Genomic DNA, 14,752 nt, shown 5'->3' with positions numbered 1-14,752 from the left:
GCCAAGCCTCTCCTACCCTTGACCTGACGTGCTGCTTTGACTAATGACCCACGTCCTTGTTTCCTCTCTCACTGAGATCATGGAATGTGTTACTGCAGTCCTTGGCTGGCTCCTCCCCGCTCTGGCTGCGTCCCCTGCCCGTCACCCGAGGGGCTCCTGCCAGCACCTCCTGCTCTCCACACCACACAGGCAACCCTGCACTCCCCCAGACCTGGCAGCTACTTGCTACAGCACATTTTTCTTCCTCAGGCTTTGTCCTCCTCCATACTTGTGCGATGACAAAATGGGGTTGGGAGGGCCTTTGACAGGTCAGCTAGTCCCTGCCTGCTGCGCCAAGTCAGGCTCAATTACCATCTGAGAGGTCCTAATCCAACCTGCCCTTAAAATCCTGCAGTGGAGAGGATGCCATGACCTTCTCCAGTCAGCAGCTCTTGCTGACAGAGACAGGGAAGAACAGAGAAGTTCTGAGAGGCGAAAAATGGGCAGGAGTTTCCCAGGAGAGGTGAAGGAGATGTTGAGCTCTACCGGAGTCAGGTCTTGGGGTGACCTCAGTGCATGTCCCACCTGGATGTCCCTACCACCTCCATGGAATTTTGAGGGCTATTTTCCTTAAGGATAATGTACACTTTGTAGCTCTTACTCCTTGACTCCATTACACAGATATTCACTCAAGACCCTATCATACCCATTTATGTACACACACCTAAGATCTCAGTGTTCCCTGCACCTCTGCTCCACACACACGTGTGTATCCATTTTCTCCCTTTTACATTCAATACATCCACATTAAATGAGAGGCAGTGAGGAAAAGAGAAGCAGTCTTCAATCTGAAAAAGGATTTGTAAGCAAAACTTCAAAACAATGGGTTTTTTGCTTTCCAAAGTAACACAAGGATGTTGCATTTTAACTGTTGCATGGACAGTGGGTCATGTTCTGATTCTTTCAACAGAAGACACTCCCTGTTCTCAGAAGGCTTTGTGGATCTAGCCTTAGCATCTAAACTTTACCACAGAATTTATTTTTTTTAGTTTTAAAAGAGCTGCAAAGTCAATAAATACCACTTTATGACTGTAAAGTAAATAAATACCATGCTATTATTCTTTTCTCTCCAGACAAAGCAGAATAAATTTGCACCATACTTTCCTATATTTTATTAAAGGCAAATCTAGAGGTTGAGGCTGAACACACATAGTAGGACAAATGCAAATGTGCTCAAGTCCACACAAATGAAGGAATGACCAGTTTCAGATACAAAATCAAATTCTGTCTCCTGACTGACTTGCACCTCCCTCCTTCTTCCTTAAGAAGAGTCTGACCCTTCTTGATTTTAAACAAATCACCATCAAATTCAAAGGAACTGCTCCTGATTTATACTGGTATCCACTACTGGAAATGAATAATTAAACATCCCATTCAATAATTAGCAGTAAGAAAGCAAAATAGGAAGAGGTTCAAGCTGTCTGTTGAATAAGCCATATTAGGCTGAATTAACATTATATATTTTCCTTTAATAGAACCAATTGAGTCATTCACTGAAAATGCATTATAGACATTGGCATTTTTTCAAAATAGATTTGAGCATTTTTCCAATTTCCCAGCCAGCTCTCTCCTCAGCCCTGTGGCTTTGCCAAGGATTGAAAACGTCTGCTTTTCTCTATTAAAAAAAAGTAATGAGAGAGTTACACTGAGGTTTAAGGTGCTGCTTCAGATATACTTGATTATGTACAAAATAAATCATTAGAAATTAAATATTTATCTCAGTAGCCCTAATTCAGGAAAAATAATAATCACCATGAAAACAAAAATAAAGGAAACCACTACTGTATACAAGTATTCCCTAGGCCAAAATGAGCCCAGGCAGGCTTTGAGGGAGGATTACTGCATTCTCTCAGGGAACTGGGTGGTCCATAGATACTCAAAACACAAACCCCACTACCCACAGCCCAGCACTGAGTACTGGGATCCCTCCTCAACACCTGAATTCTGCTTGTATTTACTCAGGAGTAGTGACTACAGGTACAGACAGAGAGAGCTGGAGAGGAAATTGTCTTTATAAAAGCACCTGAACATCAGGAGCTGGGGAATGTACCAGTATGGAGAAATGTGAAATGAGGTTGCCTTGGGATTTTGCAGACACGTGTGCATGGCATGTGAGAAAATTCCTCTTTTCCCCTCCAGTTTCTTGTTTTGCTGAGAGAAGCCCAACAACAGGACCACAGGCTGGTGGCCACAGAAGATGATAAAAGCCCCACACTTTCTTGCTTGCCCACACTGATTATAGCTCATGGATTCCAGGCATCCCAAGTCTTTGCAGCAGGAGCAGAGGGTGCAGTGCTGTTCCACTGGCAGAGGGAATATGAAACAGCCTCTGGGAACAGAGTTTCAATACACAACTCTTGAAGAAATGCCAGGAGAGAACCAGCTATTTTTCCATACAGAAGCCTGAATGTGTTTATCTGCAGCTCAGACACAGAATGAATCATGGAAGCACATCCCCAGGCACCAAAAACTGAATCCTGCAGGATTTTCTGTTTGCCTGTGAAACGCCAGCAGGCTAAGTGTTCAAAGATGCCTTTAGGACACCAGATGGTTCCACTGCTCTTTCTGGGCACACACACAGGTATTTCCTGACTCTTCCTGCAGACCCTGAACTTGAAACTTGATGTGACTTAATGCATAAGAAAAGGACAGGGCTGGACAAGCTGAGACACCCCGGGCTGAGGCATCCTCTGTCCCACAGGAACTGTGAGTGACACAGACTCCACTCCCAGGCTCTTCCTTCCTCTCCCCTTGGTCTTGGACAAGGAATTATCTAATCCAGTGCAGTGTGGTGCCTGCCCATAAAACCAGGCTCAGGAACTCCTTCTCAAAGACACTCCAACAACATCCAGGGCAGAGCCAGTGCTGGAGGCTCACTAGGAAAAAGCACCTTGGGATCCAGGGATTACCTGGTTCCTATGTACCCCTCCTACATCTCCAGCATGGAAAAGTCCTTTTTCTCTCCCTCTGGTTTTATTTTAACTCTTCTTGCCTTCCATTTCACAATAAAGAGAACACACTGACCTTTCAGGAAATCTTGCTATTGCAAAAGTTTGCACTTGTCAACCTCACTGGTTGTGATATAAATCAACATCTCCAGAGCACAAGGAACCAGAGGACTTTAACTTTCATTTCCTAGCAGATCCCTGGAGATTCATCTTCCCTCCATAATATTTTAACTTTGTCCTAAATGGGCAAGTTTCCATTTTTCTCCTTTTATTTTCCCCAGCTTCCAGACTATGATCTACCTTGCAGCTAAAACCAGATACTACTGCACATAGGAAAATATTTAGGAGAGTAATTGTAGCTTGCTTAGTGTATCATTAAGTAATTGTGCACCACACTGAGTAATATCCATTTTAAATATCCATTGTAGAATAAAAGTAGTAGAAAAAAGCAATACTTCAAATTCAATTAAAATTAATGTGTTTCATAAGCAGAAATTATACAATGATTTTTTAAAAGTTCTATGCATATTGTAATTATTTTCTAGGAATTTCCTGTTCTTGAAAATTTCATATAGGATTAAAGAAATTCGTACACATAACTGGAGTTCAATGTTTATGTTGAACAACTTTTGAATTTACAATTCCATTTACAATGAAATTATCCAGTTGCCCGCAATTCCTGCACTAGAAACAAAACAGTTGATTTACCCCCTTCACAAGAACCACCTTTCAAGATCCTCCAAAACAGTTTGAAAAGGAGCATGAAGGATGGAGCATCTGGGGAAGGAATTTCCACTGTTTTCCTTCAACATCTGTTGCTGCAAAAAGACTCCGTACACACAAAACTCGCATCAAGAGCAACAATCACTGCTTTGGAAATCATCTTGCCAGACAATATTAAGAGCAGACATATCAATTTGCTTGCAAGTTCAACATTTATTTTTTATTTAAATTATTTTGGTAATCTCCCTGTGTATTTTCTTAGCTTTGTGGGATGATATTAACAGGTGGATGCAGAGCCCATGACATTCTCAAATGTATGCCAAAAGGGACAACACTTGCATTTCTGCAATTATTTCTATGGAGACTTTTTTCTTCTAGTACTGTGAGTATGCTACACTGAGTCTTTTATCTTTACAGAGCTGGTGACACCATATCAGGACATTTTTTCAAGGAGGTCCAAACTGACCTTTCTCATAGTAACAAGCCAGCAGTGCTATAGAAAACTTTGCCTTAGGTAGGCAGGGATCAATCAGAGGATCTTCCCTGGTGCTGGAGTAGATACCAGAGCAGCCAGGAAGCAGAAAAGCCAATAAATAGTGCTGTCTTTTCAACTTCAAAATACCTTGATTCACTGTTAATGCTGGTTTTAATTCCATGAAAAATGTTCTGATCTTCAGCTAGAAGCTGAATGGGTATCGATTCATCTGAAAAGCAGAAAAATCAAACCTCACTGCCCCAGCTGTGAAAAAATTTACTCCTGATGCCTACCCTAAACATCTTCAGCATTCACATACAGAGGTGAAATGCAGATACAAGCAAAATGTTAGAAAACATTCCCAGCTGCGATTACTCAGTCTCCCATTCCCAAAGCAAGCCCAGTTCTTACTTTGTAACTTTGCAAAGCACTGCCTGTTCATCCCCACTGAACGCCTGTCTGACTTCCCATGGATCTGCAAGGTGCCAGCCAGAGTGGTTTTTGTACCCAGTCCGTGTAGTTTTATTTGTGGTAGCAGGCACAACATAAAAATGAGACAGGGCTGCCAAGGCCCACATGGGCACACTGAGACTTCCCATTTTGGGCTTGCAATAACATAGCACAGACTGCTTTACCCTGCACGTAGCTGCTCAGAGCTCAGCAAAATGTTCAGACAAGCAGACATCCCACACACCCCACAACTTCTCCCTCATCTGCTATAATGCAAACCCAGCAGGAACAATGACAGCAGATTCTTATGTCGCATCTGCATCATCCAGGCTTCCCTGCATTCAGTAAGTTCAGGATCCAAGTTCACAGAGTTTGCATTGCTGCAGCAGCCAATAAAGGAATCGTGGAATCATAGAATGGTTTGGGATGGAAGGCACCTTGAAGATTATGCAAATCCAACACCTTTCCCTGGTTGCTCAAATCCCCATCCAACCTGGTCTTGAACCCCTCCAGGGATGGGGCATCCCACAGCTTCCCTGGACAAGCTGTGCCAGGGCTTCATGTCTCTCACAGTAAGGAATTTCTTTCTAGGATGAAGTCCTACCTCCAGCAGGGACTGGGACACTGCTGGTAACCTGCTGCCTCTTGCTTTTTCTTATGTGGAGAGAAGGAAGAAACTGCCAAAGCCAAAAATAGTTGTGTGCATCAACCCTCAAAATTGCTGAGGTTCATTTTTTTCATAACTTCACAAGCCACTGTTTCAGGCTCAATGTAAACATGGAAAATTTGAGTCTCAAGACAGTGGCCCTTCAGATGACAAAATTATGGGTAGGGACCAAAAGTTCTTTTACGAGTCTGTCTAAGAATGGATGCAATCAACACAAATATAATCTCATCTATATACATTTAGTACCCAAAATTCTTTCTTCACTGTTTGTTCCCATCGTCCTTTTTCAGCAGCTGATTTTCTTTCCTGTGTCATGACTGAGTCACCATCCCTGGAGGTATTAAAAGACGTGGCACTGAGGGACATGGTTTAAAGATGGACTTGGCAGTGCTGGGTTAATGGCTGGCCTTGATGACCTTAAAGGTCCTTTAAACCTAAACAATTCTATGATTACTGAGTTCTCAACCTTAAAATGAAGCCAAGAACACATTCATCTACTACTCAAGAAATGACAGTTTGTCTGAGTCAACCTGCAGCCAAATTGAAAGCTGTTTGGTGCTTTGCAGGTATCTTGTTAAAATTTCATCAGCTCAAACACTCTTGATGGATCTGATTTGGGTTTGCTTTTTTCTAAGGATATGTACTTGCTTTTCAATATTTAAGAAACCCTGTCCTCTTAACTCCCAAAAATATAATGGCCTAGATAAGGTACAGTTTTATTTCAGTGTTTTAATGAAAACCAAACCCAACAGAAACCCCACCCCCAGCTCCCTCATTAAGGGCCTGATCCAACTCCCATTAACGTCAAGAGATGATCTGCCACTGACGCACTCAAGCACTGGCTTAGATCCCTAGGTCATCAAAATTCAGTTTCATCTACCAGTTATATTATAGAAACCAGAGGAAACATGAAGGATGACTGAAAATTGAGCTAGAGTTGATTGTAGCTGTAGCTGTCACCAGCACCCTCCTATTTTAAACATCTGCAGGCTGTACAGCCCATGTTGGGAGCAGCAATGCGTGCACACACGCACACATATATGGACACTGAGTCATTTGCAGGAACAGACAGTGTAACCCACAGTTCTAAAACTCAATTAGGAAAATACCATTTGGAACCAATAAGAGCCACATTTTGTTATAAAATCTAAGCTTTGCTGAACAAAAACTAATTTAAGGAACTGATGACATCAGAAACACTGAAGCTGGATAATTCTAGTGAATTGTATTTCAACCCAGGCATTCAGATACTCTTCATAAAGAAAAGATTGTGCTTTTCACTGGCAACCAAAATCATCAGAGGTACCAGATCTCCTCCCAAGAATTATTAAGAATTGTGCACACACTATTTCTGACTCACACTGTGCCTATAGACTAAATATCATGGGATTCAATCCTCAACTAGCATTAGTAACATCTGAGGTCTAAAATACTCAAAAAAATTGAGCTGGTAGAGAAAACAACTTACAGCTATCTGTGCCACCAAAACCACTGGGTACATTGAATTAAAGGAAAACGCTTTCATTCATAACAAAGCAAGGTAACAAGAGCTAGGTCTCTTTTAGGGCAGATAAAGTAGAACAAGAATTAATTGAAAATAAATTTGTTATATATTCTTGTATTGACTTAGAAACAAGAGCATGAACCCAAAATCATAAAAAAGGAAGCCATATAATCATGTAGAATCCCACTGCTTCAGCTAAGAAGAGAAAAGAGAAAAAGGGAGAGGGAAAGGAAACGATCTTCCAGCAGTTAAGATCTCTGAATTGGGCTGTGTTTTGCAGTCCCTCTGGCTTCTCTCCTATTTCCATCCACTCTGCCAGGAAACTGCTGAAGCTCCACAAAGCTGTTACAGAGACAGGACATTCCCAGACTGCCATTGTGCCATTTGGTGGAGTACTTGCTAATTTTAGATTAGAGGAGGAACACACTGGGACAATTAGCCAAGAGCCACTCCTGATTCTTGCTCCAACCCATCCTCAGACAAAATCACACCCAAACAACAAGACTGACAGCAACCCTTCTAACACAAACAAAAAACAGAAGCAAAAGAGGATTCACCATGCCTTTTTTTTGGCAGAATGCATCTTTTGGGGAACATGTGCCTTTCAATCTCAAAAGCAAGCTGGACTGGAAATGGAAACCCTTTTCCCCTCACACAAAAAGCCCACCTGGGATTTCAAACCAGGGACTGTTTAAGGGCAGAGGGAAGGGAAAACGTCCAGGGAGCTCTCCCAAAGACTGCATGCCACAAGAGATTATTTAGTTGCAGAGATAATAATATTTGACATGATATGGTTTGATAAAACTCAAAACCACCTCCAGGCTGAAGGGCAAGAGCTCTTCCACCTTCGTCCTTCCCCACTGCATCATCCCAAGGGACACGAGTACAGGAAGGAACAGACTGATCCCCTGGAGATAGGGAAGGCAACCCATAAGTAAATATATACAAACATCATACCTTTAACAACACAACATCTACAGTCCTGTCCACCTTGGAAATGTCGCACAGGCTGTATCGCCTCTTGTGGCGTTCATACATTTTGTCCAAAGAGCTGGGAGCAGAGGAGCAGAGCCCACCATGAACCCTGGGCTCACCAAGAGTCCCAGACCTCTCACATCCGCGCTCAGAGGAGTCCCCGTGTCTCAGCACACCAGCCTGCCCGAGCTTCTTAACAGGAAAATGAAAATCCCAGCGCTGCGCCCGGCTGATAAAGTCTTCTTGGAACGGATTTGCTTATACAGGCAATGCAGGAACTTATAGCAAACAAAAGATATTTGAAGACAGCTTTATACATATAGGATTATTTTTTTTGCGACTGCTAAGAATGGTACCAGCCTTCCTGTTACAGTAATAATAATAAAAAAATGTTTTCCAGACAACTTTGATATCCAAAAAGCACCAGAATGAAAATCCTGCCCGAAAAGAGAACAAAAGCCAGATGTGTGCAGCAGGAATACTGACACTCCAAGTGGAAATGCAGAAGGTAGGCTCAGCCACGCTGGGTCTAATTCAGGAAGAAAACAAAAACAAACCAAAAAACCAATCTCCGTATCCAATGCAAATACTGTCACCAAAGCGTTTTGTTTTTCACGCCCTCATGCACTGAAAGAACAATGAAAAAGTACTTTCCTCCTTCCGAGTCAGTTCACTGTTCACCGGGCAAGACGGCTCGGGTTTGAGTTAAGTTTAAATTTCTAATGACAGCACTGGGCAAAAGGAAAGAAAATAATGAAATAAAGCCACTCCCTCCTGATTTGGGCTGGGACGTCACTGCTTGCCTTTTTAGTCCTGCACCAGTGTTCTCCCGGCTTTCAAATTTACTTTGCAGTTGTGGGAGCATGATTCACAGAGAGGAAAAAAAAAAGAGGAGGGAGCGGGGGAAGCAAAAGAAAAAGCAGCAGCTTTTCTTTGCCAGCCTCTTCCACCTCTGGCTGCAGGCACTTGGTGTGCTTGCTCGGTCCAAAACGAGACTGAGAGCAAAGGGACGTGTTTTTCAAGAGGTAAAAAGACTCTTCCCACTCCCCCAGGCCAGGTGAATGAAAGACAGTTTCAAGGTTAATGCTTTCCTAAACCAGGAACGGAAACTTATGATTTAATCAGCGCACATGGAAAAAAAAAAAAGAAAGAAAAAAAAAAGGAAATCAGCCATTTACTTTTTCTTGGTTTGTTTGCAACACAGAAGAAAGACCTCAGCAACTAGTTGTCCAGAAAATATAATCTTCTCTCATCTATTCTAGCCTGAAAGACACAGCTTTTTTTCCTGGGGGGAGAAAAAAAAAAAACAAACCCCTAAAGTTTTTTGTCTTTCTAATGCCGGGGCCAGCAAGAGTCTCTCTGCTCTCAATAGCTCATTCACATCAGCTGGGCCCTGCATGCTCACTGCCACATGGTTTCCTGTTTTCAAACTGCCCCCTTGCAGCCCCCTCCGCTTTCCACCCCACCCTGACCTCTCCAGGGATGAAATCTTTCCATACTTCCCTGGCTTTAGACATTCTCTCATTCACCGATTCAAAAGGGAATGGGGGCGGTTTAAAACGCAAGGGAAAAAAAAGAGAGAAGAAAAGGGGAAACGAAGTTTTCAGAGACTGGGAGTTTGTAGCAACCAGAACTTAACTTGCTGCTTTGCTAGATGGAAGAGCTGAAAATGCAGCACTTTTTAATCCCCAGCTACAAAGCAGAAAACACAGAACTGGAAACAGCATTTATCAACCCGAGGTTTAACTGCTGACCTCCAACAGCCACCCTCGTCAGCGCCGGCAGAACTGGCCCACCTCCTGCTGCTGGGATTTGCTCCACTCCTGGAGCTTAGTGAGGGGGTTGTAGGTCTTTTCATCCAGTCCTGTAGGGTGGTCCCGGCTCCCTGGTTGTATAAAGAGATTTGTGGCCACCAGCTCAAACTCTGGCAAAGGTGACTCAAACCCTGCAGCCTACTGGAATGGATAAAACCCGAGTTCTCAGCATCTGAATGCAACATGAGTCTTCCAAAGGAGATCTAAACCCATCTGCTTCAAGCAAGCTCTCCAGCTTCTCTCTTCCCAGGGCTTCCCAGTCTTCTGACTGCCCGAACACACTGCACCACAGCCTGCCTGGGAGTAACACAGGAACTGACTCCCTTCCGTGCCTGTTCGGTAGAAGACCCAAACCCAGGAGTTTACAGAACCACCACATACTACTGAGAGCTCCTGGATGTGCCATCCAAATCTGTACAGGCAGACTACACAAAAGCACAGCTACCCTACAGATTTAGCAGACTCAGTAACCAAGCAAAGGGCTTCTTCTCCTGAGAATGGATGACACAGTGGCCAGCCCTGACACAAAGGCTGGCCTTGGGCCTTGCACCTGAATGTATCCTCAGGCGCTGGAGCAGGCTGGGACTCGCAGCAGATCAGCTCTCCTGGTGAGGGACACAGGTACACTCTTACCTAGTCAGTGCCAGGGTCTCCCCACACTTCCCTTAATGCTCCAGTCTCTCCCTCACATCCCTAAGCTTCATCTCCACCACACCACTAGCTGAACTGAGGAGGATTCCTCTACAAGGCTGTCTTACAGCTACAATCCCTGGCTCAAGATCTCCGCCAATCACTCCGTTCTCTCCAACAATGAGCAGAGCTTCTGCTTTCAGTATTAGGACACACACAATGTGGTTGTACTTTGGGGACTTTCTGGAGCCACCAGTTTTCTCCACAAGTAATGAGTCCCAGCAGTCATGTGCCCATCAAGACAAGGAATCAGAAATGGCTGTGACAGCATTCCAGCCCTTCAAACACTACCATAAAAGGCAGGGACTTCCCCAAATCTAAATTTACAAGACAGGAACCCATAAACAAAGTATGTGAATTTAGTTCAGGTGTAGGAATTTGCAACAGTCAGAGTGTCTTAATGATTCCTTAATGTTTCATTATGGAGCACCTTTTTTTTTTTTTTTAACTGATAGAGCAGATAGATTAGTTTTCAAATCAATTTAATTACAGCTGCTGGTATACCCAGCCAAGATTCATCCTAACAACAACTGCACAGCTCTGTTCAGAGACCTCATTTAAAGCATTTCACCTTTGATCCACAGAGCTCCTCTGGCAACCAGAAAGAGATGTCCAGCTGCAGGGCTGAAGGAATGCCCACCATGCAGAGGAGGTGAGCATCACTAACTGTGACTGTGCATCTTCCACAGAGATGCAAAATGGGTCCAACTTACAGCTGCATCAACACCCAGTCTTTTGTGGCTCACGTTACCTCACCTTTCTTGCAGGTAAGGGGAAATGATAAACATCTCCAGTCAAAGCACATGGGAGACAAGCTGGGAAATGTGCAGCTTTCAAAGCAGGAGGCCAATTTTCCCGAGCTATGCACAAGCATTTTGGGATGGCCAAAAGCCACAGGTAACCCACTGGGGGCAGTAAGAAACAGAAAGCTCATGTGGAAGGTGCAGACAGGTGGAGAGAAGCAGCCAGGGAAGCTACCAGACCCACACCAGGATGTGTCCCAGGACTTGGTGCATGTCCTGTGAATCACAATGACCTGCCTTACTCCTTAGTTATGTGTCTAGATCTAGAAAAGGTTGTCAGTTGATCTCCTTGACTCCCCTACACCTTCAGCCACAGAGGGAAAGAATCAACACACACCAAGAAAAAAATAACCCCTTCTCTCTCTTCTCTTCTTTTTAAATTTAAGCTTCCAAATCCCTAATTTGTTCCAAGAGTTTTTCCTGTAGTTATGTTCTTGACTGACAGCAAAGATCAGGGGACCAGTGATGACTACAGATACCCAAAGTGCATCTCATCTTGATTTCCAGACTTTGTTGTTGAAGGAAGGGGGGAGGGGGGAATATAATATAAACAAGTAGAAGATAATGTGCCAGACACACTCTCCCTTGGGAGACCATCACCCTCTTCCCACATTAGGTGGGGCTTTTGCTGCATTGTTTCAGGCTAGAAATCTTGCCTTGCACACAGCCTGCAATCCACACAGGCACTGTCAGGCAGACACAGAACACGACTCAGCCCGGACGGAGCAGAACAAAAGCTTCCAGTCTCTTTTGTCCAGCTATTTAGGCAGTCCTTGAATGCCGTTCAAGTGTTTAGACAGTATATAGCATTTGTGCTCTGAAACACAATGAAACAGAAGATCAGAAAATATAGATAAAATTTGAAAAAACCTACTCTAACAAGTAAATAATTCTCTCCTTTTTGGCGAGTTGCTCAAAATGGAGAGGACATGCGAGCAGCAGCCCCGGCCACCGGCTGCTGATGCGACAGTTCTGGGCTCCTTATTGAAAACATCTGGAAGCTCTGAGCCACTTTGTGCAGCCAGGAGTTTGAAACTATCCAATCATTTCTTATCCAAACCCAAGTCCAGCGCTGCGGATTTCAAGGGAAGGAAAAGAGGGGGGAAGAAAAAAAAGAACAACCGCACTTGATCACGCCATATGATCTGTAACTCATCCAGATAAAACTCCTCCTCCACCCGTTAACAGACCTCTTAATGACAAGGAAATCATGGTTATCCTGAAACAGACTGAACTGTTGTTATCTGTTTCAAATTACTTTTGCCATATCGTTATGAAACACTGCAATGATGCAATCTGCAGAAATACTCAGGCGCATTAACTTTTTAAACCATGACTCTGATAGGAACGAATGGAGCAGCGGGTGAAAGGAAAAAATTCCCCTGTTTTAAGCAAGGCAAAACGCACTTCTGGGCACTAAAATGAGGTGATAATAAATTCATCAGACAGTAAGAGAGAAGAATTACAATTTCAATTGCTCTTTTCTTAAAAGAAAGCAGCTTTTTGGGAAGGCTTTTTAAAATTTCTGGCTTTTACAAGGATAGACAGAACAAATAGCTTTTTTCCTAAAACTAAATAAGGCAAAGGAAATCTGTACTCTAATGCTGCAAAGCCTGCAAGAGCAGCACGTCCAGTCTGGAGAGGAGAGCACATCCATCCTGTCTGCTGGGAGGGAGGTCAGTGCCCATGTGAGACCAGACCACGACGGACACTCAAATGTGGATTCTGAAGCAGACCAGGCTGCTGTTGACCACAGCAAGCACTCACACCACACACCTTGGTCAAGAGCCCTGGATATCTCATGGCATTTCTCATGTTTGCAGGAGTACTGCAACACTGAGAGGAGTTTTGTGGCTGACCCAGTCCCACTGTGCCTGTCCATCTGAATATCCCTGTGGGGTGGTGGCACTTTTGTCCTGAGCTGCATCCCTCTGGCCATGGCACAATCCACCAGTGTTCCACCAAGGTACAAGTGGCTCCAAAAGGTTGGCTGTGATTTTGAATTCCCCGGTGAGGTAGGGCATGGAAAGGAGTCACAGAGAGGGACACGGACAGTCCCCCACCACCTGTGGCAAATCCATGCTACTCCAAGGGGGAAGGTCAGTGATGCAGCAACAAACCTTCACAATCCTGGTTCTAAAACACTTCCATATTCATCAGTTTGATTTAATCCTTGGGAAAAATCATCCACAGTACCAACACAAGTTTTATTCTCCAGCCTGGGACTCTCCCAAAACTTCCCTATTTAAATCATATATTCACACCAACGTCTGGAGAGAGGCATTTCCTCACAGAGCAATGCTTTGGGACAACACGACTGGGCTGAATTTAACATCAAACAATCCATGTCCAGCTGCAGCCTGTGTTTGAGCTCAGACAGAACCAGACAGAAACAGCTAAAGAGCCATGAGGGAATGAGGAGGGCTTGGAAAGCTGTCAGACATGGATACATGAAGCACGTGTTTTGAGAAAATACAAAAACACCTTGAGAGACCTACAGCCACTTCCTGACCTTCCCTTTTTCTAATATTTCTCAGAGACTCAGTGTACATTTTTCAGGAATTTCTATTGTCCAAATAACCTTCAGAAAAATGCTGAAGCTTTGGTCAGCCACAGAGCATGCCTGAACATCCTTCCAGAGGAAGTCAACTGCCCATCTTACAGCTCCCAAATGGCTACAGGAGAAACACAACCCACTCAAGAGATTAGCAACCCCTCAGCTGACTCTACATCACTTTGCAAGATCTGCTTCTTCCTCTACCAAAAATAACTGCAGTTGGGATGTCTAGCTGGCTGAAGTGCTGTGGGATCTTGGACCAGCCCACAGATATTTATTTAGCGTGTTATGGGAGTTGAGAGAAATACTTCTGCTGTCAAGCACTGGACATGTTGCTTTGCTCTGTGAGTTTCAACATCCTGAAAATAGGGAAGGGAAAACATGAGTGGATAAAGCAGGAAGTGTCCCAAAAGAGGCTGTCAAGGAGCACCTGAGCTATGAACTGCAGTAACAAATCAGCTGCATGTCCCCTGTGTCCTCCTGTCAGCTGGTCCTGTGCTCAGGCTCTTCCTACCAGGGCACAGGGTCTTATGACTTAGAGATTGGGTCAAACACCAAAAAAAATGGGGACTTTTGTAAAGAATAAAACAATGTGCAACCAAAATAAGTGGATGGAGGATAATGCTTTGATTTCTCAGCTGGCACAGCCCAGCCTGGAGCTGCTGCTGAAGAAATAATGCTCACTTCTCTGATCTCATCCAACACTGAAGTTGGTCACAATAGATTTGCTTATGTTTTCCTTCCTGGTTTTCAGTTGCTGTCAATAAACATGGAAATTTTACATGCACATAAGGAGTGGTAATGTTCGCAAATTACTGTGATTCTCCTATAAAGGAAGGATTACAATTTTGGGAATCTGGAAATATAATGACATAAATAAAAACATTTAAAATAGCAAATTGCATTTATAGGAGCTTTCAAACCACTGTAAACATTATACAAGTCACTTGAAACTTGTTTGCACAGACCATCCCTCAAAAACCCGAAGGCCTGCTCAAGCCAAATCAAGCAATGTCTAAGAATTTCTCCTACAGAGGAATTAAGGAAGTGATCATTGTATTTGTCTCAAATGCAGGAAAAAGGGAATGTTTCATGATCTATAAAGCT

At 43.6% G+C, this 14,752-nt stretch overlaps 1 protein-coding gene across 14 annotated transcripts in view; it reads right to left on the bottom strand.

Moving 5' to 3' along the window:
• AKAP13 (A-kinase anchoring protein 13) overlaps positions 1 to 14,752 on the bottom strand; it is a 208,409-nt gene that overhangs the window by 63,811 nt on the left and 129,846 nt on the right. For 3 of the 14 annotated variants that reach the window (XM_030228275.2, XM_030228276.2, XM_030228278.2), the window contains exon 1: positions 7,764 to 8,505. The exons of 10 other annotated variants lie outside the window; for them this stretch is intronic. In XM_030228275.2, the coding sequence (XP_030084135.2) occupies positions 7,764 to 7,844 (81 nt within the window). In that variant the 5' untranslated portion in view covers positions 7,845 to 8,505. Of the gene's footprint in view, positions 1 to 7,763; positions 8,506 to 10,228; positions 10,322 to 14,752 lie in introns of those variants that run through there. One more of the 14 variants, XM_050978270.1, reaches the window with a different exon arrangement.

The sequence above is a fragment of the Serinus canaria genome, chromosome 10 (genome assembly GCF_022539315.1).
Source record: "Serinus canaria isolate serCan28SL12 chromosome 10, serCan2020, whole genome shotgun sequence".
Classification (NCBI taxonomy): domain Eukaryota; kingdom Metazoa; phylum Chordata; class Aves; order Passeriformes; family Fringillidae; genus Serinus; species Serinus canaria.
The sequence above is the reverse complement of the archived record's forward strand: the minus strand, read 5'-3'. Positions and strand labels throughout refer to the sequence as shown.